This window comes from Diaphorina citri, unplaced genomic scaffold (genome assembly GCF_000475195.1).
Source record: "Diaphorina citri unplaced genomic scaffold, Diaci psyllid genome assembly version 1.1 scaffold46, whole genome shotgun sequence".
In the NCBI taxonomy this organism is placed as follows: domain Eukaryota; kingdom Metazoa; phylum Arthropoda; class Insecta; order Hemiptera; family Psyllidae; genus Diaphorina; species Diaphorina citri.
In genome coordinates this window covers 80,229-106,431 of record NW_007377483.1, presented here as the reverse complement: position 1 = coordinate 106,431, position 26,203 = coordinate 80,229, and the positions used below count along the sequence as shown (strand labels likewise).

The 26,203-nt window shown below is 41.2% G+C and overlaps 3 protein-coding genes across 3 annotated transcripts; 2 read left to right on the top strand and 1 right to left on the bottom strand.

Moving 5' to 3' along the window:
- The first annotated feature begins 113 nt into the window (after positions 1-113).
- LOC108253115 lies at positions 114-8,599 on the top strand. The gene is made up of 6 exons (XM_017446481.1): positions 114-300; positions 492-704; positions 966-1,292; positions 1,881-2,138; positions 2,430-2,580; positions 8,242-8,599. The coding sequence occupies exons 1-6, from the start codon at positions 114-116 to the stop codon at positions 8,447-8,449; spliced, it is 1,344 nt and encodes a 447-aa protein (XP_017301970.1). The 3' UTR covers positions 8,450-8,599.
- LOC113469767 (lipoyl synthase, mitochondrial-like) lies at positions 5,546-6,628 on the top strand. The gene is made up of 3 exons (XM_026827673.1): positions 5,546-5,643; positions 6,135-6,269; positions 6,428-6,628. The coding sequence occupies exons 1-3, from the start codon at positions 5,617-5,619 to the stop codon at positions 6,473-6,475; spliced, it is 210 nt and encodes a 69-aa protein (XP_026683474.1). The 5' UTR covers positions 5,546-5,616; the 3' UTR covers positions 6,476-6,628.
- Positions 8,600-10,599: 2,000 nt separating the features above from the next.
- On the bottom strand, positions 10,600-26,116 carry LOC103514924 (arginine--tRNA ligase, cytoplasmic-like). The gene is made up of 10 exons (XM_026827571.1): positions 25,882-26,116; positions 25,410-25,723; positions 19,250-19,390; positions 17,872-18,145; positions 17,366-17,642; positions 16,547-16,744; positions 15,938-16,158; positions 15,400-15,656; positions 12,252-12,345; positions 10,600-11,316 (listed from the first exon to the last, which is right to left on the bottom strand). Exons 1-10 carry the CDS (start codon positions 26,078-26,080, stop codon positions 10,742-10,744), a joined length of 2,550 nt encoding a protein of 849 aa, XP_026683372.1. The 5' UTR covers positions 26,081-26,116; the 3' UTR covers positions 10,600-10,741.
- Positions 26,117-26,203: the final 87 nt, after the last annotated feature.

Genomic DNA, 26,203 nt, shown 5'->3' with positions numbered 1-26,203 from the left:
ATAAGTCTGTCAGTTTATGGGGTACATGACAATTTAGAATAGAATATACCTTGTTTATCCTGCTGGAATGAGACTAAAAAGTCCTTTTACCCGAACAGTCTAAACAAGGTCTGATGTATTTTGATGAAGAGCAAAACAATCTGACAGGGACAGCAAATATAACTGGGGCCAATCATGAAGATATACTTGAAGACGAAGAGCAAAACAATCTGACTGGGACAGCAAATATAACTGGGGCCAATCATGAAGATATACTTGAAGAACTTGATGATAGGATCGACGAAATAAAAACGAAAATCGGTAAGTTTTTATCCAACTTCATACCTCCTCTAACTGGTTAAATAGAAATAAAGTGTGAGGACATTATTTTCCTGCAGGTCTCATATTATTTCGGAAAATCCATGTTGTATACATTGCTTCTGCATTTGAAATAAAAACGAAAATCGGTAAGTTTTTATTCAACTTCATACCTCCTCTAACTGGTTAAATAGAAATGAAGTGTGAGGAAGTCAGTAAAGATGCAGCAGGACTCAGTGAAGATACAGCAGGACGAAACCAAGGCCCAGAAGAAAATCACCCCTTCGGAACAGATCCACACGAAGAGCAAAACAATCTGACAGGGACAGCAAATATAGCTGGGGCCAATCATGAATATATACTTGAACAACTTGATGATAGGATCGATGAAATAAAAACGAAAATCGGTAAGTTTTTATTCAACTTCATACCTCCTCTAACTGGTTAAATAGAAATGAAGTGTGAGGACATTATTCATTATTTTCCTGCAGGTCTCATATTATTCGGAAAATCCAAGTTGTATACATTGCTTCTGCATATTGTTTGTACATATCTAATATATGCTAACAATCTATCTTGTGTAATTCTGTCCAGTACGTATTGTTCTATACCGGGGGAACTAGAATAGTAGGAGTCTTCCTCTCTAAAACTAATCTTCTCTCACTCAGGGAGCCTGTATAGTAGGAACAGCGCCCTTTTGCATAGGATGAACAAAGTAGACGACTACATCAAGCGAGGAGCAGACATGGAAACCCGGTACGTTATTGAAATCATGGGCTATCCCTTCGACCAGGAGAAAATTCCTCCCGAAGAATTCTTGGGACTACTGGCCAATGCTTTGAACATCAACTTCACGCAACGGCAAGTGAGGGGTCTACGTATGGCACATGGAGTCAAACGTTCTGATGCAAGGCTGATTGTAGAATTTGGATCCGCCAAAGACAAGAAAACCTGGCTAAGAGCGTACAAGAGGAAGTTGTACGAAATCAGTTGGGGTAAGTGACAATACTAATGAACATGCCTTTGGGTAAAAATATGAAAGCATTATGCCAAAGACAAGAAAACCTGGCTAAGAGCGTACAAGAGGAAGTTGTACGAAATCAGTTGGGGTAAGTGACAATACTAATGAACATGCCCTTGGGTAAAAATATGAAAGCATTTGATATGTGAAGGTTTTATTTGAGGGAGGGTCGTGCACTTGGTCGCCTGTATAAGATTTGATATGCGGAGGTTTTAGTTGGTGGTCGTGATTTCACTCCAACTCACTTGGTCTGCTCCTTAGCTGAATGAGTGACCGCCCCATTGAAACTCACTTATTTTTCCCTCTATCTTTCCCTCCAACAGGAGATCCAGAAAAAGCTTTCGGTACCAAAGAGAAGGGTAAAAATATGAAAGCATTTGATATGTGAAGGTTTTATTTGAGGGAGGGTCGTGCACTTGGTCGCCTGTATAAGATTTGATATGCGAAGGTTTTAGTTGGGGGTCGTGATTTCACTCCAACTCACTTGGTCTGCTCCTTAGCTGAATGAGTGACCACCCCATTGAATCTCACTTATTTGTCCCTCTATCTTTCCCTCCAACAGGAGATCCAGAAAAAGCTTTCGGTACCAAAGAGACCTACAAGTTCATCCAGCACAAAATGGTCTATCTACAAGACTTTCTACCTACCCTGTGCGAAATACACGCTGTAGGCCCGGTGCCGTTTGCTATTAACGAATATATGTCGCCATATAGGAAGAGGTTACTGTCCTATGCAAAACTATTGTGTGCTGAATACAAGTGGCGGTTCGTTTGGGTATCGGAGGGAGACATCTTTATAAGGGAGAAGCATGGGAGCCCTGGTAAGTGACGTTGGGAACAAAGCTTTTTGACTAGTAGCATAGGATTTTAGTTAAGAAGCTCCAAAGTTAATGAATCACCACCATTGTTGTTATTAAATGTTATTGAACTTCAGCACTAGGTCATTATCCCAAAGATGTAGTAACTAGTAATCTTGAAGCACGACTAATATGCCGTCGATGTTCAAAAACCATCAAACCATCTATACCGAACTATCTTTGAGAATTAGATCATCTGATTCATCTGATCCTAGAATATGTTTGTTCTGAAGATTATACATGAATTGTTTACAGGCAACTACGTTCGGTCGGAGAGAGACTTTCGCGCCATAGACTGGCGATTAGAGAAGGAAGAATTCTTCTGGAAGAAGCTCAACGAATGTAACGCCAAGCGACGTGAACTGTACAGGGGGACCACGAAACGTATTCTACCCTGGATGACCACCAATGACGACAGCTACGTCAAAAGACGAACGTACAACTGGTTTTCTCGTGTTGACCCAGCACCTAAACGGGAAGTATTGTTTCTCAAATCGCCCATCTGGTGTAGAATCTGAGGTGTGGGGCAAAATATACTGTGACCTACACTATTTATGTAAATATCTCAATACAATGAACTCTATGGTATTTCTAGTCTTTAATTATAACTTGTAATTAAACGTTTGTACCCAGATTTGTTGTATTCCTGTGAAAGAATCTTGATTATTGCTTACCTTATTTCATGACTAGGGTTCATAGGGATTTTCCTAAACTGACTCGAGTTTCGCCTCTCTCGTAGCCTTTCCTTGTATTCCTGTGAAAGAATCTTGATTATTGCTTACCTTATTTCATGACTAGGGTTCATAGGGATTTTCCTAAACTGACTCGAGTTTCACCTCTCTCGTAGCCTTTTCAAGATGACTGAACTTGATTTATTCGGACGGTAGCACGGAACTTATGTTTTATTAACTATTCTTGACTATCATATTAGGTATTTTTTAAAGGCTTTATGGCAGAATTCTTAGCCTTTCCAAGATGACTGAACTTGATTTATTCGGACGGTAGGACGGAACTTATGTTTTATTAACTATTCTTGACTATCATATTATTACTTTCTATTACTACAGTATAGCGACCTATACTAGTAATGAAAGTTTTTTTTTTTAAAGGCTTCATGGCAGGATTCCTAGCCTTTCCAAGATGACTGAACTTGATTTATTCGGACGGTAGGACGGAACTTATGTTTTATTAACTATTCTTGACTATCATATTATTTTTTAAAGGCTATATGGCAGGATTCTCATACAGTAAGCTCTTTCACCCAACCAAAGATTATCAACTATTGGATAGCGGTACTTACGAGATCCACTGATAAATTCCAGAGACAGTGAGCTGATGTTTCTCCTTCAGGGCCTGTTCAATAAGCTCGGTGTAAGTGAAGGGGGGTTTCCTATGGGTCTTGGCATGCGAGGGGCAGCACCTGTCCTCCACTTCTGACTGAGAAGGTTCAGGCTCTGGGGAGAAATCAGGAAAATCAGAGAACACCCAATCTTTCCAACACGTAAGATAGGTGCCATGGCTATCTGGCTATCTCACGGATACGGAAAGCAAAGCGAACAGGGAAATCGTCGTTTTCCAAGTTATCGATTGGATGGTTGGAAAAATACATTTCAAGTTGCTATGAAAAAAAAACTAGGATCAAGCGTGCCGGGGGACGTTCAGGGCCTGTTCAATAAGCTCGGTGTAAGTGAAGGGGGGTTTCCTATGGGTCTTGGCATGCGAGGGGCAGCACCTGTCCTCCACTTCCGACTGAGAGGGGTCAGGCTCTGGGGAGAAAGCAGGGAAATCAGCGAACACCCTCGTCGTTTTCTAGGTTATTGAATGGATGGTTGGTAAAATACATTTCAAGTTGCTCTGAAGAAAAACAAGGATCTCGCGTGACGGGGGGTGCGCGCACGTCAAGAGTTCAAAGCGACGCGACGAACTTAACTCCATAGTATGGAGTCCATACACAAGAAGCCCACTCCGAGGCTTAGGTGTAGGGGCAAACAGCCCTAAAGGATGGGTTAAGCTTCTACGAATCTACGACGCGACGACCGGTCTATATTAACACGAAACGAAACGGAGATTTGAGGAATATAGGTAAGCTTACTTTAGCAAACTTTTTATTATTATTCTCATCTATTATTATTTATTTTTGACACACGAAATAAAAGGAAATACAAACAAAGGGCAAACTCATAGCTTAGGAAGCCCTTTTTTATTAACTTGGTCAAACAAGGACCTTGACGGGAAACTAACCACGCAGAAAGTCCCGGGTTCGAATCTCACCATCGACAAAATGTGCACTCGTTTTTCGATTGCAAATATTTCAACTGGTTTTCTCGTGTTGACCCAGCACCTAAACGGGAAGTATTGTTTCTCAAATCGCCCATCTGGTGTAGAATCTGAGGTGTGGGGCAAAATATACTGTGACCTACACTATTTATGTAAATATCTCAATACAATTAACTCTATTGTATTTCTAGTCTTTAATTATAACTTGTAATTAAACGTTTGTACCCAGATTTGTTCTATTCCTGTGAAAGAATCTTGATTATTGCTAACGCAAATGGGTAAAAATTATAAATAAATGGTCGATTCCTATGTAAAAAGTTGGGAAAAATACAAATTTGAGGTCAAAACTCCGAAAAAATAAATGTTTTACATTTATTTTTTCCACGGGATGGTGGGTCCCATACACGGGACGGTGGAGTTCCTACTGTGGGACGAGGTTTGGCAGGGTTCCATGGGACTGAACTGTCCCGGGGGTTTGAGTTCCATGGGTTCCAAACTGGCGTATTCCATGGGTTTTGCACTAAATTGTCCCGTGGGTTTGAATAAAAAGCTATGCTGTAGCCTATAAGGCCAGAAAATAGCCTCTTAAGACTCCATTTGTCAAGGGTAGCGTGTTTACCTTACCCTTTTTGAGACTTGGGATTAATTTCATTTGAAAAATTAACTAATTATGTGCCCACCTAAATAAAATAATTCCAGTCGGAAATTTCAATATGTAAACGGCCCGCCGCGCCGTCAAAATCCGCAAAATTTCAGCATACGTGATTCCAATGCGAAGGAAGGTTCTCAAGAAAGGACTTTAATTCGGGCCTGTGTTACCAAGGTGTCATTGATTCATACACACATAAACAGACACTAGATGACTTACTGGCAGCTGGGGTAGACTGTGTTACTCTCGGCCAGTATATGCAACCCACGAAGAAACACCTCAAGGTAAGCTACGGAGAGTTGGTTGGTATTTGGATGGGTGACCTACAATGTTATTTGAGGTCAGTAAATGGTATTCTTCTTCTTCTTTCTAAATGGACCAGGCTAGTCACTTTGAAAGCGCTAGGTCCCGGGTTTATCGGTTGGCTTTCTAAAAAAAAAAAAAAATCACTGAAGCAACAAGACACTAGATGACTTACTGGCAGCTGGGGTAGACTGTGTTACTCTCGGCCAGTATATGCAACCCACGAAGAAACACCTCAAGGTAAGTTACGGAGAGTTGGTTGGTGTTTGGATGGGTGACCTACAGTGTTATTTGAGGTCAGTAAATGTAAATGAGCCAGGCTAGTCAAACTTTCAAAGCGCTAGGTCGCGGGTTTATCGGTTGGCTTTCTAAAAAAAAAAAGAAGAAAAAATGGAAAAAAAAAGAAAAATGGAAATGAATTTACTGGCGGATCGCATAGAAAAGACGAGGCTTAAAAGGCTGATATGACCTTCAGGGCTGCCTGTCCCTCTCCCCCCTCCCCTCAGTCTCTCTTCTCTCCCCCTCTCTCTTTCCCTTTCTCCATCATTCTCTTCCTCTCCCTTTCTCCCTCCCTTCCCCTCTCTCTTTCTCCCTAGATCCGTTCCCCTCTCTCTCTCTCCCTCCCTCCCTCCCTCTCCCTCTCTTTCCCTTTTTCCTCCCCTCTCCCTTTCTCTCTCTCGCTCTAAAAAAAAAGCTATACTAAAATAAATTCCCCTGCGTTTCATTCCCAGGTTGTCGAGTACGTCACGCCCGAGAAGTACGCTCACTGGGAGAAGGTAGGGAATAGTATGGGATTCCTCTACACTGCTTCTGGTCCCCTGGTGAGGTCTAGCTATAAGGCGGGCGAATTCTTCATTGGCAGTGTCCTACCCCTGCGTTTCATTCCCAGGTTGTCGAGTACGTCACGCCCGAGAAGTACGCTCACTGGGAGAAGGTAGGGAATAGTATGGGATTCCTGTACACTGCTTCTGGTCCCCTGGTGAGGTCTAGCTATAAGGCGGGCGAATTCTTCATTGGCAGTGTCCTGAGAAATAGGAAAGCCGCAGCCGAAGCGAAGACGGAAAACGCGTAACATTCTGATCCTAGCTGGCTGCTAAGGACAAATTCGTGACAGGTTATTGTCCTTACTTGACCTCAAGGTTGTAATGCGACAGATCCTTAATGTTGGATTTCACCAATAGAAGTGCCATGAGACTGTGTTTATTCAGACTGTGTTTATTCAAAAGATGGCGTAACATTCTGATCCTAGCTGGCTGCTAAGGACAAATTCGTGACAGGTTATTGTCCTTACTTGACCTCAAGGTTGTAATGCGACAGCTCCTTAATGTTGGATTTCACCAATATTTATTCAGTCATTAGAACTCCTGTTAAGCTAACAGCCAGTTAAGTTCCATTTAATTTGTATTGGCCTAACAGGGCTGTTTGAGGCTGGAAAGAAGGTCGGTGAAATCCACCATAAGTCTGTCAGTTTATGGGGTACATGACAATTTAGAATAGAATATACCTTGTTTGTCCTGCTCAAATGAGACTAAAAAGTCCTTTTACCCGAACAGTCTAAACAAGGTCTCATGTATTTCATGGGTATAATACCACATTATGGGTATAATAATAACATAATTTATAAATGTTTACAGCAGAAGACCAGGGTTCATATTGTCCTTGTATGACCTCAAGGTTCTAATGCGACAGATCTTGATTCTATCTGTTTATGGGGTTTAAAAGTAGATTCTAGTTTAAAATTCCAATTTTTTCTGTTTATTTAGTTACCAATTTTTGTTATTTATTTTACGAGAGGTGTGGTATCTCTTTGAACTCTTGATGTTCACATGCCCTGAATTGTTAAAAATAAACAAATTTGTGATTTATGAGATTGTAAGTCATATTCTGAGTTATTTTTTCGGTTCGTTTGGGTATCGGAGGGAGACATCTTTATAAGGGAGAAGCATGGGAGCCCTGGTAAGTGACGTTGGGAACAAAGATTTTTTGACTAGTAGCATAGGATTTTAGTTAAGAAGCTCCAAAGTTAATGAATCACCACCATTGTTGTTATTAAATGTTATTGAACTTCAGCACTAGGTCATTATCCCAAAGATGTAGGGTTCGTTTGGGTATCGGAGGGAGACATCTTTATAAGGGAGAAGCATGGGAGCCCTGGTAAGTGACGTTGGGAACAAAGATTTTTTGAGTAGTAGCATAGGATTTTAGTTAAGAAGCTCCAAAGTTAAGAATCACCATTGTTGTTATTATATGTTAAACAAGTGGCGGTTCGTTTGGGTATCGGAGGGAGACATCTTTATAAGGGAGAAGCATGGGAGCCCTGGTAAGTGACGTTGGGAACAAAGCTTTTTGACTAGTAGCATAGGATTTTAGTTAAGAAGCTCCAAAGTTAATGAATCACCATTGTTGTTATTATATGTTAATGAACTTCAGCACTAGGCCATTATCCCAAAGATGTAGAGTCGTAATCATAACTAGTAATCTTGAAGCACGACTAATATGCCGTCGATGTTCAAAAACCATCAAACGATCTATACCGAACTATCTTTGAGAATTAATCTTGAAGCACGACTAATATGCCGTCGATGTTCAAAAACCATCAAACCATCTATACCGAACTATCTTTGAGAATTAGATCATCTGATCCTAGAATATGTTTGTTCTGAAGATTATACATGAATTGTTTACAGGCAACTACGTTCGATCGGAGAGAGACTTTCGCGCCATAGACTGGCGATTAGAGAAGGAAGAATTCTTCTGGAAGAAGCTCAACGAATGTAACGCCAAGCGACGTGAACTGTACAGGGGGACCACAAAACGTATTCTACCCTGGATGACCACCAATGACGACAGCTACGTCAAAAGACGAACGTACAAAGAGTCTCTGCTCAATTACAGGCGAAAGTTTGACGTCCAGTTGAAACAAATGTTGGGGGAACAGGAGTATTCGAAGTATGCGTCTGTCCCTGTAGGAGAAACGTACAACTTCCGTACACTAAGTCTGAACCTATTTCGTCATCGGACCACCTCGCTAAGGAATTTCATTTGAACATGTAGCTATGTGGCAGTCCTTACTGGTCACTGTCCAGCCAGTAGTGTATACTATTTACAAAACTAACCACGCAGAAAGTCCCGGGTTCGAATCCCACCATCGACAAAAATGTGCACTCGTTTTTCGATTGCAAATATTTCAACTGGTTACTTTTGATGCCGTTTATTTCATTCCTTAATTCCCAGCCGTTTCTGAGATATAAGCGTGGTTCGCAAATCACGAACCACCCTGTATATATGGGTTAGGGACATGTGTTCGGATGATTGGAAATATCTTTCAGAATAAATTAGAACTTATTTATTATTATTTTTACAAATATTATAGATCGAAAAATAGAACTAGCACGGCAGACATCTATTATACCTTTGAAAGGGTATAGGTACCTACCATTCGGAAACTTTGGAGATCAGAATATCATGTATTTGTGAGGGAAGGTGAGGGTAGAGAAAACCACCTTTCCGCGAAAAGGTGTTATCATTTACTACGGAACAATCAAACCCATTCGACCGTGAAAGCGATGTTTTTGGTCAGGGTAGATTGAATCTCACCCCTTTCAACCGATCTAAATAGAATAGAATAGAATAGAATATACCCAGTTTATACTGCCAGAATGAGACTGAAAAGTCCCTTTACTCCCGCAGTCTAAACAAGGTTTCGTGTATTTGGTACAAAATAGGTGTGTTTTTTATAAATTAAAACCTTGCTTAAATTAAAAAAAAAAATAAAATAAAATAAAAAATAAATAAATACTAATACTAAAGCAGGTAGGTACCTATGAACTCTTTGAAACATGGTAAATCTAACTCGGTGGCGTAGTGGTCGTGCGTGCTCGTCTGGTAAACATAAGGGCGAGGGTTCACTCCCAGCCGAAGCATGAAACTCAGGTCGATTCAGGATTCAACTCAATCCCGAAATATATTTTGAAGAGGCTTGATAGAGGGAACTGTTAAGGTCTTATTCTCCGGAAATCGAAGAGAGATGAAGGACAGGATAGGAGAAAGGCAGCTGTTCCGAGAACGACCTCATCTGTTTAGGATAAAATCCGCCCCGGACGGGAATCGAACCCACGGCCTAGCGCTACCATCGGAGCTAACAAGGCGGGCTAAGCTCCCGAGTTAGTTTCCATGGCAACGTTTTTAGTTTGGAGCAAACTAATACAACATGAAAATCTCCACTGCGCAGAGCTCCCTTTGTTTCCCGGACATCTCTGCATAAAATAAAGATCTTACCTGAATCCATTATTTCGTTAATAAATTCGTAGATACAATCACAAACTACACTCGCGAAATTCTTCTTGAGAACGATTTTCTTTCATCTTTTGTCTGCGTTAAGATGATTTTAGTTGGCTGAAAATTTCATAGGAATTTCTTCGTCAGGGCCAAAGAACTTGAAGGGTCTTGTTTTTGCGTTTTCTTGGCTTTTAGAATTTAGAGGCTTTCTTGTGCGAGTACCTACAACCTACCCGATTTGATTGGCGATCATCATCACGATTCTTTTTTTCCGTAACATGTTCTGTCATGCGGGTTTGATTCCCGCCCGTGAAGGGTCTTGTTTTTGCGTTTTCTTGGCTTTTAGAATTTAGAGGCTTTCTTGTGCGAGTACCTACAACCTACCCGATTTGATTGGCCTTCATCATCACGATTCTTTTTTTCCGTAACATGTTCTGTCATGCGGGTTTGATTCCCGCCCAGGGCGGATTTTATCCTGAACGGATAAGGTTCGTTCTCGGAACGGCATAATTAACTACATTAAAAAAGAAGGGATTTTAAAAAAGTACAATATGAGTATATGGATGAAATTTTATTATCACACTCTTATTTTTGACAGATTGTTCAAGAAACTCTGGATCAGGATAAAGGCTTCTGTGGAGCTGCCTGGATATAAAAGTTTTAAGAAGAGATATTGGTCATTGAATGTTATCAGCATTGGTTTAGAATCGAAGCGTATAACAATGATAGATATATGTAGATAGTAATAGCAACATAACTTTAATGGGTTAGGTCAGTTAGGTGGAACTGGGTTATTAATACCAATCTACTTCCTGAGAAATAACTTCAGAGATATGAGAAATGACATCAGAGACAAATACTTATGCATAGTTAAACGTTTTTTATCGCGGTACAGAGCATTTTAACTCTTATGTCAGTTAGGTGGAACTGGGTTATTAATACCAATCTACTTCCTGAGAAATAACTTCAGAGATATGAGAAATGACATCAGAGACAAATATTTGTGCATAGTTAAACGTTTTTTTATCGCGGTACAGAGCATTTCAACTCTTACACAAGTCTACATCTTATGCACCGTCCTAATATTCAAAATATCAAAACATTTCTTCATCACTTTCGCCGTCGCTTCAGCGAGGAGCAACCGTCCGGTGTGTACCGTCTTAATCTTCCCCTCAGCATCCTTCTCAATACAGTAGCAATTATCGTAGAACTCCGAGAATGCCGTGGAAATATCGTAGAGGTATTCACACAGATGGTGCAGACACAGGTCTCGCGTTACCAACATGAGGACGTCGTTCATACGCAGGAGTGTCTTAGCGAGCGCGAACTCCTTCTCGTGCTCGAGAGACACCGGCGTCGACTGAGCAGCTACTCGCAGGTCCTCGCTATTTATACCCGCCGTGCGAGCGATACTCGCGATCCTGGTGTACGCGTAGAGTAAGTACACTGCCGTGTTGCCACGATCGTCCAGCATCTTGTCAAAGGAGAACACGTAGTCTAGGTTGCGGTTGTGCGAGAGGTCGGCGTATTTGATACACCCGTACGCGACGGCTTGCTGGGCCTCACTCAATTCGGTGGGAGTCAGTTCCGTGTGACGGTTCTTGTCCTTCAGCTTGTCCAGGGATCTGCGGAGACCTGAACAGAAGAGATATGGTTTTTACGTAAGCAATCTGGAGAAAAGGGCACATTGGAGTAATGGAGTTGACGTCGCAAAAAGCCTTCTAGGCATCAAAGGGCCCTTGGAGTGAGAAAGTAAAATGGTTCTGGACATTTAGAGACGACCGGTGTTATGAAAAGGAGCTGTAGATAGGCGTATGTATCTAACTTTACAGGTTTGTACAGATTGGAAATCCTAGAGCTTAACTTAGTTTACACTTCAACTTTTGTGAATTAAAAGAAATAAGAGCTCAATGGAGCCGTTGCAAATGGGTAAAAATTATAAATAAATGGTCGATTCCTATGTAAAAAGTTGGGAAAAATACAAATTTGAGGTCAAAACTCCGAAAAAATAAATGTTTTACATTTATTTTTTCGTCTAAAATTCAATTTTTATTTTCCGTTCTAATGAAAGAGTTCAAAGATGTGTGACGTCAGACTTTACGCAGTTGTTTTTTTCGTCCGCTAGGTAGCGGTAGCGCCAGTATGCAAGCGCGCTTGCGGAGGAGCAGAAACGTATGCGCACAAACACATTAATGTGTTGCCTGCGAAGGAGCTTTGCTCGGGACATTTCATGTGACGTCATCGCCTACGGGAGCGTATGCCGTGACGTCAAAGTTCACGATTTACCGGTATTTTTTAATCGAATTATCTCGGGATCTAGAAGTCGTAGAGGAAAAAGAAAAATTCCGTTGGTCTTCATTTTTCCTGCTTTATGACTTTGAAACATCACCCAAGTAAGCGCAACTGATCTGTTAGACTCCGAGATTAAAATACCTAACTATCCAGTTTTATGCTATCATTCATTAGGCCACATAGTCGACCGGCCGTTGATCCACATCGATTGAAGGCCGTCGACTATGTGTGGACTGAGTGGACACACCTTTACGTATATCCCAATATCTCATTCTTACCTTCATCCAGGAGCTCCGACAGTTTCACCGTATCCCCGGAGCGAGTCTTGAACTTCTTCCTGTCCTCTCCCAACACCACGCCAAACCCAACAAAGTCCATTCTCCTTCAGGGCCTGTTCAATAAGCTCGGTGTAAGTGAAGGGGGGTTTCCTATGGGTCTTGGCATGCGAGGGGCAGCACCTGTCCTCTACTTCCGACTGAGAGGGGTCAGGCTCTGGGGGGTCCTCGCTATTTATACCCGCCGTGCGAGCGATACTCGCGATCCTGGTGTACGCGTAGAGTAAGTACACTGCCGTGTTGCCACGATCATCCAGCATCTTGTCAAAGGAGAACACGTAGTCTAGGTTGCGGTTGTGCGAGAGATCGGCGTATTTGATACACCCGTAGGCGACAGCTTGTTGGGCCTCACTCAATTCGGTGGGTGTCAGCTCCGTGTGACGGTTCTTGTCCTTCAGCTTGTCCAGGGATCTGCGGAGACCTGAACAGAAGAAATATGGTTTTTACGTGAGCAATCTGGAGAAAAGGACACATTGGAGTAATGGAGTTGACGTCGCAAAAAGCCTTCTAGGCATCAAAGGGCCCTGGGAGTGAGAAAGTAAAATGGTTCTGGACATTTAGAGACGACCGGTGTTATGAAAAGGAGCTGTAGATAGGCGTAGGTATCTAACTTTGCAGGTTTGTACAGATTGGAAATCCTAGAGCTTAACTTAGTTTACACTTCAACTTTTGTGAATTAAAAGAAATAAGAGCTCAATGGAGCCGTTGCAAATGGGTAAAAATTATAAATAAATGGTCGATTCCTATGTAAAAAGTTGGGAAAAATACAAATTTGAGGTCAAAACTCCGAAAAAATAAATGTTTTACATTTATTTTTTCGTCTAAAATTCAATTTTTATTTTCCGTTCTAATGAAAGAGTTCAAAGATGTGTGACGTCAGACTTTACGCAGTTGTTTTTTTCGTCCGCTAGGTAGCGGTAGCGCCAGTATGCAAGCGCGCTTGCGGAGGAGCAGAAACGTATGCGCACAAACACATTAATGTGTTGCCTGCGAAGGAGCTTTGCTCGGGACATTTCATGTGACGTCATCGCCTACGGGAGCGTATGCCGTGACGTCAAAGTTCACGATTTACCGGTATTTTTTAATCGAATTATCTCGGGATCTAGAAGTCGTAGAGGAAAAAGAAAAATTCCGTTGGTCTTCATTTTTCCTGCTTTATGACTTTGAAACATCACCCAAGTAAGCGCAACTGATCTGTTAGACTCCGAGATTAAAATACCTAACTATCCAGTTTTATGCTATCATTCATTAGGCCACATAGTCGACCGGCCGTTGATCCACATCGATTGAAGGCCGTCGACTATGTGTGGACTGAGTGGACACACCTTTACGTATATCCCAATATCTCATTCTTACCTTCATCCAGGAGCTCCGACAGTTTCACCGTATCCCCGGAGCGAGTCTTGAACTTCTTCCTGTCCTCTCCCAACACCACGCCAAACCCAACAAAGTCCATCCTCGTCTTGTTTGGATTCAGAATGCCCGCCTTCTTAGCACACTCTTCCAGTAGTCTAAAGTGAACCCCCTGCCCCAGATCCGTCACATATACGATTCCAAGCTTTTTGGTCTACATGATTCATCGACCGTTTCTGTCAAACTAATTTACAAGAGAAAGATTACCTTTCTTTTCCAAATACGGGACCAGCTGCTCCATATGTTTCTGATAGAAAGATTCCCCTCGCTCTGTCAGCGTTACGTTCAGCCGATCATATATCTTCTGGAAATCTCGTCTGGACACATCACATATCATTTCCCACGCCTTCTTATAGTCTGGATCAAACCTTTGCAGGGCTACCACACATTGGTATGCACGCTTCTTGAATATTTCATCCTCGTCAAACCTAGAATATGGAATGTAAAACGTCATTGATGCAAAAGGGGCGTAAGTTGAGTGTATAACAGTCTCGAAGCTTGGTTCAAGTTGGATTGAGGTGGGAATGTGTCCTGGACCGGCTTATCTTGGAAAATCATCTCTTCGTCAGCCTCTAAATCGGCCTTAGATAAGGCAATTGCTTTGGGTTATTTGGTTTTGGTCACAAAAATTTTTCGAGCGGATGCCCTTCGCACTCAACCTTTGCAATATCTTTAGCAACGGGAATTTCAGGCTGGTATCCTCCCTGTTTAAAGTCCTCTAGCCAGACTAAGCTGGTCTACTCTCTGTTTAAAGTCCCCCAGCTAGAATGTAATAAAAAGTGAAAAGAGCAGCAAGGTCACAACTATCACACCAACCTTTTTTTCGACTCCTTGTAGAAGGCCTGCAGATCCGCAATGGGCGGGGACTTGGTCAAATAGTCAGGGAACTTATCCTGCAGATGAGCTATGAGCATTCCAAACTGAGTACCCCAGTCTCCTACATGGTTCAGACGGACCACATCATGACCTAGGTATTCCAGGAGACGAGATATCGTGTCGCCAATGATGGTGGATCTGGCACAAAAAGGAGCCATTTGGTTCAATTGTGTTATAATAATATATACAAAAAGGAATCCAATGGTTCCATTGTGATATACTAATAGACTTGAGTGAATCAAGATCTGGGTAAGAAAAAAATATCAGGACACGAGGTACACAATAGGGCTGCCTGGAAGAGACAGACAAGAAACGCCGACCCTATTTAATTAGGAAAAGGCTAGGAAGAAAAAGGAGATTGTTATAATAATAGACTCTTGAGTGGCAGATAAACACTAGGCGAAATTAACGCCGGAGGCATTTTCTACCACCTTACCCTTAGAGCTAAATTAACATGTGGTCCTCGGCTGGGATCGAACCCACGGCCTGTTTACCAGGGAAACATCACCTAATTACAAATATATGACTGGCCAAAATTTATCTTCTTTTTCACTTCTAGGGGAGGAGCCGATCTATGGTCATATCAGACAATCAGGCTTTTGACTCACCTTTTCCTGGAGATTACAACCAGCTCCTTTTTCCCCTACCTATAATCAGATTTTATTTTCTTGCCTGAAAGAGATGCATAAGGGCGAGGGTTCACTCCCAGCCGAAGCATGAAACTCAGGTCGATTCAGGATTCAACTCAATCCCGAAATATATTTTGAAGAGGTTTGATAGAGGGAACTGTTAAGGTCCCAAAGTCCATCCTCGTCTTGTTTGGATTCAGAATGCCCGCCTTCTTAGCACACTCTTCCAGTAGTCTAAAGTGAACCCCCTGCCCCAGATCCGTCACATATACGATCCAATCCGCTTTCTCCTCCTCAATCCGCTGCCGGATGGCGGCTAAATCGGACGTGTCATATGTGAATCCGCCATCGGATTTGACAATGGTCATGGGAATCGAACCCCGGTCCTCGCCCCACATGATCTTCCGACCGTCATCCAGCTCGAGTAATCCTGAGAAGAGAAATAAAGGTGTGTTTTACTTACTCATTTATTCATTTAGATGGGTAGTTATCAGTTTATTTTCAAAGAGGTTTTATAGAGAAAATCGTACCAACAAAAGAGGTCTTATCGTCCGGAAATCGAAGAGAGAAGGACAGGCTAGGAGAAAGTCTGCCGTTTCGAAAACGACCTTTATAATTTCAGGATAAAGTTCGCAGACACTCTTCCAAGCTTTTTGGTCTACATGATTCATCGAGCGTTTCTGTCAAACTAATTTACAAGAGAAAGATTACCTTTCTTTTCCAAATACGGGACCAGCTGCTCCATATGTTTCTGATAGAAAGATTCCCCTCGCTCTGTCAGCGTTACGTTCAGCCGATCATATATCTTCTGGAAATCTCGTCTGGACACATCACATATCATTTCCCACGCCTTCTTATAGTCTGGATCAAACCTTTGCAGGGCTACCACACATTGGTATGCACGCTTCTTGAATATTTCATCCTCGTCAAACCTAGAATATGGAATGTAAAACGTCATTGATGCAAAAGGGGCGTAAGTTGAGTGTATAACAGTCTCGAAGCTTGGTTCAAGTTGGATTGAGGTGGGAATGTGTCCTGGACCGGCTTATCTTGGAAAATCATCTCTTCGTCAGCCTCTAAATCGGCCTTAGATAAGGCAATTGCTTTGGGTTATTTGGTTTTGGTCACAAAAATTTTTCGAGCGGATGCCCTTCGCACTCAACCTTTGCAATATCTTTAGCAACGGGAATTTCAGGCTGGTATCCTCCCTGTTTAAAGTCCTCTAGCCAGACTAAGCTGGTCTACTCTCTGTTTAAAGTCCCCCAGCTAGAATGTAATAAAAAGTGAAAAGAGCAGCAAGGTCACAACTATCACACCAACCTTTTTTTCGACTCCTTGTAGAAGGCCTGCAGATCCGCAATGGGCGGGGACTTGGTCAAATAGTCAGGGAACTTATCCTGCAGATGAGCTATGAGCATTCCAAACTGAGTACCCCAGTCTCCTACATGGTTCAGACGGACCACATCATGACCTAGGTATTCCAGGAGACGAGATATCGTGTCGCCAATGATGGTGGATCTGGCACAAAAAGGAGCCATTTGGTTCAATTGTGTTATAATAATATATACAAAAAGGAATCCAATGGTTCCATTGTGATATACTAATAGACTTGAGTGAATCAAGATCTGGGTAAGAAAAAAATATCAGGACACGAGGTACACAATAGGGCTGCCTGGAAGAGACAGACAAGAAACGCCGACCCTATTTAATTAGGAAAAGGCTAGGAAGAAAAAGGAGATTGTTATAATAATAGACTCTTGAGTGGCAGATAAACACTAGGCGAAATTAACGCCGGAGGCGTTCTCTACCACCTAACCCTTAGAGCTAAATTAATATGTGGTCAAATTCTCAAATGAGGATTCCATGCCTCGGCTGGGATCGAACCCACGGCCTGTTTACCAGGGAAACATCACCTAATTACAAATATCTGACTGGCCAAAATTTACCTTCTTTTTCACTTCTAGGAGAGGAGCCGTCATATCAGACAATCAGGCTTTTGGCTCACTTTTTCCTGGAGATTACAACCAGCTCCTTTTTTTCCTACCTATAATCAGATTTTATTTTCTTGCCTGAAAGAGATAGGGTAGGTACATTAAGAGGTGATTATCTGGTTAGGTATCTACCAGATTCAATTCTCACCTCAAATGGCCCACGTGCATTTCTTTGGCGATATTGGGCGACGAAAAGTCAACGAGTACCCTCAGCTTCTTATTCAGGGTGGGGGGCTGAACGCCATTCACTATGATGTCCTTGATTTGCTCTCCTGCATAGACTCGGGATAGGAACACATTCACGAAGCCTGGTTTGGCCACTTCTATCTTGTCGATAACCTTGGCTAGAGATGGGTTGGTTGCCAGTTCTGACGTCACGACAGAGGCTATCGACTGGGCAATGTCAAACGGGTTCTTCTTTTCACCTGGAGAGAAAAAAAAAATGTCATTTGACATTTTTATATAAATTAAATAAATGGTCAATTGCTGAGCCAAAATTACTTGGCCCGACTCAAACCACATTCAACCATAATGAAGACCTGTGCTTTTCCTTGATTGATTGATTGATTAACAAATCAACGGGTAAAACCCATGTATATTTTTCCTTTTGAAGTATGATAGATCCTTTAGACCTAGTGAAAAAAGTATCCTCACCTTTATCCTTGAATATTTTGCACAAGGCCATCGCATCGTTACACTGGAAGTCACCAAACTTGTGCACATACTTCTCATTGGTAGACGCCACAGAGGCCGTCTTATCCCCGAGCTCTGGAAACGCAACCTGCACGGCATGCGTGAACACGTCACTCAAATAGTCACGCACGCTCATGCGGTCACTCACGGGCACGTTCATTTTTTTGGCCGTCCCTTTAGTCTGGCTTGAACTGGAGGATGAGATGCCTTGTTTCTTCTCTTCCTCAGCAATAGCCTGTGAAGTTGGAACAGAATCATTTTAGCTGACAAAGTTATGAGGCATGGTTTGAAAATGATCTAAAAAAAAAAGATTAATCAAACAGTGTGTTTAGGTAACGTTTTATTTTCTTTATTTGATAATAACAAGTAAATACAAATACAAGAGGATCCTTTGGATGAGATTGCTTAATCCATTTGGACTCACTAAAAACAGAAATAATAGTAATTACGAGTATTATGTCCCCCCTCCCTTTCAAAAGCTATTTTAGCAAGGATATCTACACATGTCTAAAAACTACATGCTCAAGTAAAATAGTTAAAATATTGGAAATTACATTGCAGTATCCGGATGTACTTGTATGTGAACCATGAATCCCATGGGTAACACTAAATAGGAAACTAGTCACACCAATCAACAACAAACAATGTGACGGGAGCATTTTGTTGAACCAATCATCTGATAAGAAAATCAAGCTGCTAAAATATAATATACAGTGTGAACACAGGATTTACAAGCAGCTAATACTGGGTGTCTTGTACTATGATTATTGTTGAAGAATGAAGCCATGGCTGAGACCAAAATCCAAGTTTAAACTTGGTTCAGATTCTTTTGGATTAAGCAATCTAATTGCTAAAAATTTGAAATCAACCAATTAGACTTAAATCAAGCTTAAAATCAAATTGAAGACCGATCATCAATAATGTGCTAAGTGCCAAAAAGTTTAAACTGAAATATTGAGGTTTTTCTTCCTGGTTTACCACGGGCACATTCCACTACCCCCATCTTTCAGGATTTTTTTAATTTTTTTTTGGAACGTTGTGGAGCTTAGCGCGTTTTACAGAGTATGTTCACTGGTAGATAGTATGTGAATCCGTACCTAACTCATATTTTATATTTTTGGCACTTAGCACATTATTGATGATCAGTCTTCAATTATAATCCTGACTATGGAGATAACTTTTTTTACTTTTTTTTTTTGAGATTTGACAGAGGGAAGTGTAACTGCTATCATCCCAAACTGTAACTGCTATCAACTGGTCTTTTCATCCCAAAATTGAAGACAGAAGGAGGACAGAATAGGAGAAAGCCCAAGAACATCCCATCAGGATAATAACTTACCCTCTGAAGAATAGCAAGCCTATGTTTTAGTTTAGTGTTCTGCAGCTGAGCAGCTAGCACATCTTCTGTGGCAGATTCACTGATGAATCCTTTGGTAGAGAGCTCATTTACTTTACTGATGAATTCTTTCAGTTTCAATTCCTAAAAATTAACAAGAAAAAATATATTAAGTTTGTACATTTCATATTCATGTGAAAGTTGTGACGTTTCTTAGATAATAATAATAAAATATATATAAAAAAAATTGTGATGAAAGTAGATAGACTGAGGCCAATCCAAAACTTATGTAGGTACCAAAATCAGTTGTGGACACTGTTCAGTCTGCAAATACTCTAGCATTCCAAAAATTGTTATGATTCAGTACAAAATTAGTGATGATATTAATTCAGACTGTGGACAATAGACTGGAGCCTAATGGATATTTTTCTGTGTACTTTTGATTCAACATTTGATTCTATGTAGAAGGAACTCCAACAACAGATGTTTCATCATCCCAAAGTAGAGAAATAGGCCAGCATAGGAGCAACCCAACCATTCCAAGAACAGGACAAAGTTCACTCTAGCGGGGAATCAAACCCATGTCCTAGCACAGGGGTTTCCAACTAGTGGCCCGCCAGACTATTTTTGTGGCCCGCGAAGCTTTTTGAGATTTGTACAAAACTTACCTAAATGTAGGGCCTTCCGAAATTTCTCAAAAGACGATGTAAGTAACTATTTGTTTCCTCCGTATGTGATTGAGTTGTTTTCAAAGCAGAAAAGGGAGGAGAATTTTATTGTCTCTTTACTTTTATGTTCAGGGTGATTACATCGAAAAGCTCCTACGGGATAACCTTTCCAGATTTATGAAAAAGATTCCTCAAAAGATGTCGGTCTGTTGTACTAAGTACAAGTCCTGTCTTTTTAGCCCGTCCTGGTTTTTGGGGGATTTTTTCACATTTTCTCACACTTCTGTCTGTCCCCATAGAAGGACTTATCCAAACCTGGTCGACCTACATATATATCAAATTAAAGGTCTTTTTACCAGGAACACGAAAGAGGTGGTGCAAATTTTGTTCAGATAATCAAAAAGCCAAAAAATCAGAAAAATGTTTTTTTGGGAGATTTTTTTTTACATTTCCACAAATGAGCTCTGATCTTGAAATTTGTCGCGACGACCTATAAACTCAAAGCGAGAAAGTTTTAGATAACACTTCAGTCGTTGATTTAAGACCGGTTTTAGCGTCATCCATGTTAAGCTACGCCGAGCAAGGCCAATAAATGGATGGGTGTCTTGAAAATTATATTGGTAGTTATTAGGAAACATTAAAAGGAATAAAGGAAGAACGGGCTCTAGTCTTGATTTTAAATCATTAGGTACATGAAAGTATGTAGATACATATATAATGTAGTAATAGGGAGCGCGAAGGGCGAAACTATGCTCAACACCGCGAAGCCCCGGGAGCGCGCAGCACGACCGTATACGCAACCTCCCGAGCACGCAGTGCGAGTAATAATAAACTGAATATTAATCAAAATAGGTAGGTACATAGGTACTAATTTTCTTTAACCACGATCGAGTAAACTACGGGCTAAAAAATTCCCGGAGGGACGGGCACAGCTTGTTTAATTTGGCATATGATCCGCATCTGGGAAAGGTAATTGGGAAACACTTTATAATTTTATTGAGAAACATTTTGTAATTTCATTGGGAACCCTGGATAAGTACAATGGGAAACATTGCCGATCCCTTGGATTCCTAATGAGACAGGTTCGACTGTAGGTACTTCTGAGTCGAGTTTCTTGCAAATTTGTTGAGCCGGGCTGGAAAAGTCATTCTTACGGACATGGGAAAGGTAATTGGGAAACACTTTATAATTTTATTGAGAAACATTTTGTAATTTCATTGGGAACCCTGGATAAGTACAATGGGAAAACATTGCCGATCCCTTGGATTCCCAATGAGACAGGTTCGACTGTAGGTACTTCTGAGTCGAGTTTCTTGCAAGTTTGTTGAGCCGGGCTGGAAAAGTCATTCTTACGGACGGTGACCTTCTGATCTGATGTTGGCTATTTGGGGTGCACTCAGCCTCGTGAGGACAACTGAGGAGCTGGTGGAAATCCCCGAGAAACTCGATGCAAAAAGCCTGCTGTGACGTTCCCTGATATGAAAAGCCTGCTTCTTAAGGTGTGTCCACATGTCGATATTACATGTCGAGGCCGACCGCCAAAACAAACAAAAAAAAAAGTGACCTTCTGATCTGATGTTGGCTATTTGGGGTGCACTCAGCCTCGTGAGGACAACTGAGGAGCTGGTGGAAATCCCCGAGAAACTCGATGCAAAAAGCCTGCTGTGACGTTCCCTGATATGAAAAGCCTGCTTCTTAAGGTGTGTCCACATGTCGATATTACATGTCGAGGCCGACCGCCAAAACAAACAAAAAAAAAAGGTTGATGGTAGCAGTATGCACGTCGCGTCGTGTTGCTAAGCAAAATGTTCACAACGTCTTGCTTTTCCTAAAGGAAAATAACTGCCTGTGTAGGCCTCCGAAAGACATGATTATGTCCCCAATGACCAATTTCATTATCATTTAGATGTTGAGCATGTTTGAAAAATTTGGTAAAAATCGGACAAACCGGTCGGAGGTATAGCGTTAAAAAGAAAAAAAATGAGCTAAAACTTCAAGCTCACTTGCTTCTTTCAATTTATTTAGCGCTAGGCCGCGGGTTCGATTCCCACCCGGGGCGTATTTTATCCTGATGGGATAGTGTTCGTTCTCGGAACGGCTGGCTTTTTTCTGTGAATCATCAACAAATAAGCATGTGAATAGTCAATTCCATGTGATTTTTTACGCCGAATTGAATGGTGCAACTTATAGCAAATATCTTTATGGGACAAAAAACTGATTTTACGGGTTAATTTCCTATGGGGCACTTTAAGGTTGAACACCCTGTATAGGTTGAGAAACCAGGACTGTATCAACTCTAGGTACTGTTTTACTTTTGTTAGATACACGTACATAGCAGGTTGAAAAAAGTACTAATAGGTAAGTAAATGATACCAAGCAACAAGAAGATCTAGACAATTTCCATCCGGACATATCCCCGCTAGACAATTTCCATCCGGACATATCCCCGCTAGATTAATTTGGTTTTTTGACCACTTCAAATACCATTCTTGTTGAGGTACAGGTCTGTCCCAAGCTCCTTTTGAGGACGAATATTTTAGGTAGATAATTAGGTGTAGGTAGGTAGATAATTAGATAACTTATGAATGGAATTAACTTTTACGTTTAAAGTAAAAGGTATATGTATAATGTTTAAATGGGTGTAGAAATGTAGATAAAAGGAGATATCATGGTGGTAATTTTATTTTTTCATTTGGTAAAAGTAAAAGTAGCTAGATAATGTACTTACTATCAATGTAACTCTCCTACAAAGAGTTCCTCCTATGTAATTTTATTTTACTCTAAAATATAATCTAAAGTGAAAACTAAGTAAATGGAAACATTTCAAAAGTCTCTCTCTTTCTTTCGTAAAAATTTTCAATGTGTCCTCCAATATATTGGGAGTGGGCCCCGGTAGAAATAACTATGGCAACAGCTATGGAAGAAATTACTTGTACTCCAAACTAGAGCCCAAATCAGCTTAATTAGGGTTATTGCTATTGCTATCGAAAAATCTCTCTCCCTTTGCCAAAACTCTCCAGAAAAAGACCTTGGCTTCACTTTCAAGGACGTGGTACCCTGTTTATCCACCACGATCTAACCTCCTTGAATGTAAACAATCGCGACCGCGGGATTTTTAAAAAAATTAAGTGTGGTTTTGTTCTGTGACTGTTGTGGAGTTTGTGGCATTTTTTTTTCTTTTTTTTTTACCTGGAAGTTGAACCTGTGGGTGCTGGGTGCTGATATTTGCCAGGAAGAAGCTCACACGTGTTACAAGAAGTACCTGTGAAGTAATACATGAGGAAAGAGCCCTAGCTGAAAGTTTAGTATGGAAAAGTTCGAGAAATTTAACTATCAGACAGATGAAAGTGTAAGTATGTACTTACTTGTTGCAAACAGTTATGCAGGTACCTAGTGAGAATTCAAAGTTAAAAGCACCCAACTTGTTAGTTTGGATTGTAATGTATCTGTCCTCTAAGTGCTAGGACAGGGTTTTCCAACTTTCATGTGTATGCGGGCCACATGCTATACCTATGGAAGGTACTTCGTGGGGCGTGGGCCACATAATTATGTCCATAGGAGAGCACCCCCCCAAACTTTTCAGAAATGCAGTCCAATCAAATTTTGAGCCCCGCAGGCAAAATTTTTCACACATATTTTCCTATTTGTAGCTTGCGTTTTCGACTCTTACCGTGGATACCACTTGATCCTGTCATCCTGAGCTTAGTCCAGGGAATACATCACGGCAATATCTGAAAGGATAATCGGGACAATCGTTACGCCATTACTATACTTGTCGCAGGGAAAATGACCTAATAATCAACTCCGAGAATTAGAAAACAACATACTTATCGCAAATAGTAGAACATTTCGAAAGTCACAAAAGGGCTGATCAGATCGCAATTACATAGGGCTTAAATAGCCGATGACTTTACTACACCAATAAAACAACATCTACCTAATTCGCATAAAAAAGGAACCGGGGGTCCATTGGCTATCCCTGAAAAGCCTTCCTACTTCCGAAGAACTTTCGTTAAAAGAGCTCTCTAATCACAGGACCTTGGCTTTTGATTGAGATATTAGTTTAGGGACACCTTTTAGTTTTATAAAAATAGAAAATGCCGCACAAGTTAGTTCAATTCGACTTTAGGGTAAGTAGGTACTTGAAGGAAGTTTTTGGTCCTTTCAGTAGGTGATCAAATTTACCTGCGAATAGTGCAAGTCGGAATGCCACGATTTAATTTCAGATATTAGTTTAGGGACACCTTTTAGTTTTATAAAAATAGAAAATGCCGCACAAGTTAGTTCAATTCGACTTTAGGGTAAGTAGGTATCTACTTGAAGGAAGTTTTTTGGTCTTTTTAGTAGGTGATCAAATTTACCTGCGAATAGTGCAAGTCGGAATGCCACGATTTAATTTTCCCCAAAAGAACTCGGAATTAATTGTTCACTGAAAAAATGCACGTAAAAAAAAGTCGATCCAGCTTACTTTTAAGACTCGACAGCTAATGACAGTAATGACCCCGAATTTCTGCACAAAAGAGGAGCCTGTTCACCTTCAGAAAGTGATAAAAATGCTGCACAAAAAGGACACTTCCGATTTTTTTCCCCCACACAAAGCCGGAATTAATTGTTCACTGAAAAAATGCACGTAAAAAAAAGTCGATCCAGCTTACTTTTAAGACTCGACAGCTAATGACAGTGATGACTCCGAATTTCTGCACAAAAGAGGAGCCTATTCACCTTCAGAAAGTGATAAAAATGCTGCACAAAAAGGACACTTCCGATTTTTACCCCCCACACAAAGAGAATAAATATTGCACCTTATTACTTCTAGATAAATATGAAAGAACTGAACCCCCTGGATGTAAACGGTGAAAGATTGACTATTACAGTCATCTACAAGGGAGGACGGAATATTTCGGGACAGCACAAGAACGAGGGGGTATCAGGTTGAGATATCGCAGGAGTATCCACCCCGCGCTTATTGCTTTTCAAGACAAAAAAGTACAAGGGGATTTTCCAAAGGGGGATGAACATGCATTTGCGTCATCTTGTGCTGAGGGCAACTAGGAAGTTGGAAATGCTTCTGTGAGAGTTCTTCATGTTGTTTCCCTTGCACCTTCCCTTTTGTAAGATTTGAGGGTGGAATTGTAAGATTTTGTGAGGGTGAATAGTGAAGACTATTTGCCATGCATTTGCGTCATCTTGTGCTGAGGGCAACTAGGAAGTTGGAAATGCTTCTGTGAGAGTTCTTCATGTTGTTTCCCTTGCACCTTTCCTTTTGTAAGATTTGAGGGTGGAATTGTAAGATTTTGGGAGGGTGAATATTGAAGACTATTTACTAGATATGGATATGGGTTAGGGACATGACGTGTTCGAATGATTGGAAATATCTTTCAGAATAAATTAGAACTTATTTATTATTATTTTTACAAATATTATAGATCGAAAAACTAGCACGGCAGACATCTATTATACCTTTGAAAGGGTATAGGTACCTAGCATTCGGAAACTTTGGAGATCAGAATATCATGTATTTGTGAGGGAAGGTGAGGATAGAGAAAACCACCTTTCCTGGCGATATTGGGCGACGAAAAGTCAACGAGTACCCTCAGCTTCTTATTCAGGGTGGGGGGCTGAACGCCATTCACTATGATGTCCTTCATTTGCTCTCCTGCATAGACTCGGGATAGGAACACATTCACGAAGCCTGGCTTGGCCGCTTCTATCTTGTCGATAACCTTGGCTAGAGATGGGTTGGTTGCCAGTTCTGACGTCACGACAGAGGCTATCGACTGGGCAATGTCAAACGGGTTCTTCTTTTCACCTGGAGAGAAGAAAAAAAAAAAGGTCATTTGACATTTTTAAATAAATGGTCAATTACTGAGCCAAAATTACTTGGCCACATTCAACCATAATGAACACCTGTGCTTTTCCTTTGAAGCATGATAGATCCTTTAGACCTAGTGAAAATAGTATCCTCACCTTTATCCTTGAATATTTTGCACAAGGCCATCGCATCGTTACACTGGAAGTCCCCAAACTTGTGCACATACTTCTCATTGGTAGACGCCACAGAGGCCGTCTTATCCCCGAGCTCTGGAAACGCAACCTGCACGGCATGCGTGAACACGTCACTCAAATAGTCACGCACGCTCATGCGGTCACGCACGGGCACGTTCATTTTTTTGGCCGTCCCTTTAGTCTGGCTTGAACTGGAGGATGACCGCCCCGGGCGGGAATCGAACCCGCGGCCTAGCGCTTACAAGGCAGACGCACTACCAGCTAAGCTAACTAGGCTGGCAGG

What these genes read in the sequence shown, in the direction of transcription:
- LOC108253115 (XM_017446481.1), top strand. Translation starts at nt 114, where the DNA reads ATGTATTTTGATGAAGAGCAAAACAATCTGACAGGGACAGCAAATATA. An exon ending in CGAAATAAAAACGAAAATCG is followed by an intron (nt 301 to 491) that starts GTAAGTTTTTAT and finishes CTGGTTAAATAG; the next exon opens with AAATGAAGTGTGAGGAAGTC. An exon ending in GTTGTACGAAATCAGTTGGG is followed by an intron (nt 1,293 to 1,880) that starts GTAAGTGACAAT and finishes TCCCTCCAACAG; the next exon opens with GAGATCCAGAAAAAGCTTTC.
- LOC103514924 (XM_026827571.1), bottom strand. Translation starts at nt 26,080, where the DNA reads ATGAACGTGCCCGTGCGTGACCGCATGAGCGTGCGTGACTATTTGAGT. An exon ending in ATGCACGTGGGCCATTTGAG is followed by an intron (nt 16,745 to 17,365) that starts GTGAGAATTGAA and finishes TTTTTGTGCCAG; the next exon opens with ATCCACCATCATTGGCGACA. An exon ending in CCCGTATTTGGAAAAGAAAG is followed by an intron (nt 15,657 to 15,937) that starts GTAATCTTTCTC and finishes TTCTCTTCTCAG; the next exon opens with GATTACTCGAGCTGGATGAC.
- LOC113469767 (XM_026827673.1), top strand. Translation starts at nt 5,617, where the DNA reads ATGCAACCCACGAAGAAACACCTCAAG. An exon ending in CCACGAAGAAACACCTCAAG is followed by an intron (nt 5,644 to 6,134) that starts GTAAGTTACGGA and finishes TTTCATTCCCAG; the next exon opens with GTTGTCGAGTACGTCACGCC. An exon ending in AATTCTTCATTGGCAGTGTC is followed by an intron (nt 6,270 to 6,427) that starts CTACCCCTGCGT and finishes ATTGGCAGTGTC; the next exon opens with CTGAGAAATAGGAAAGCCGC.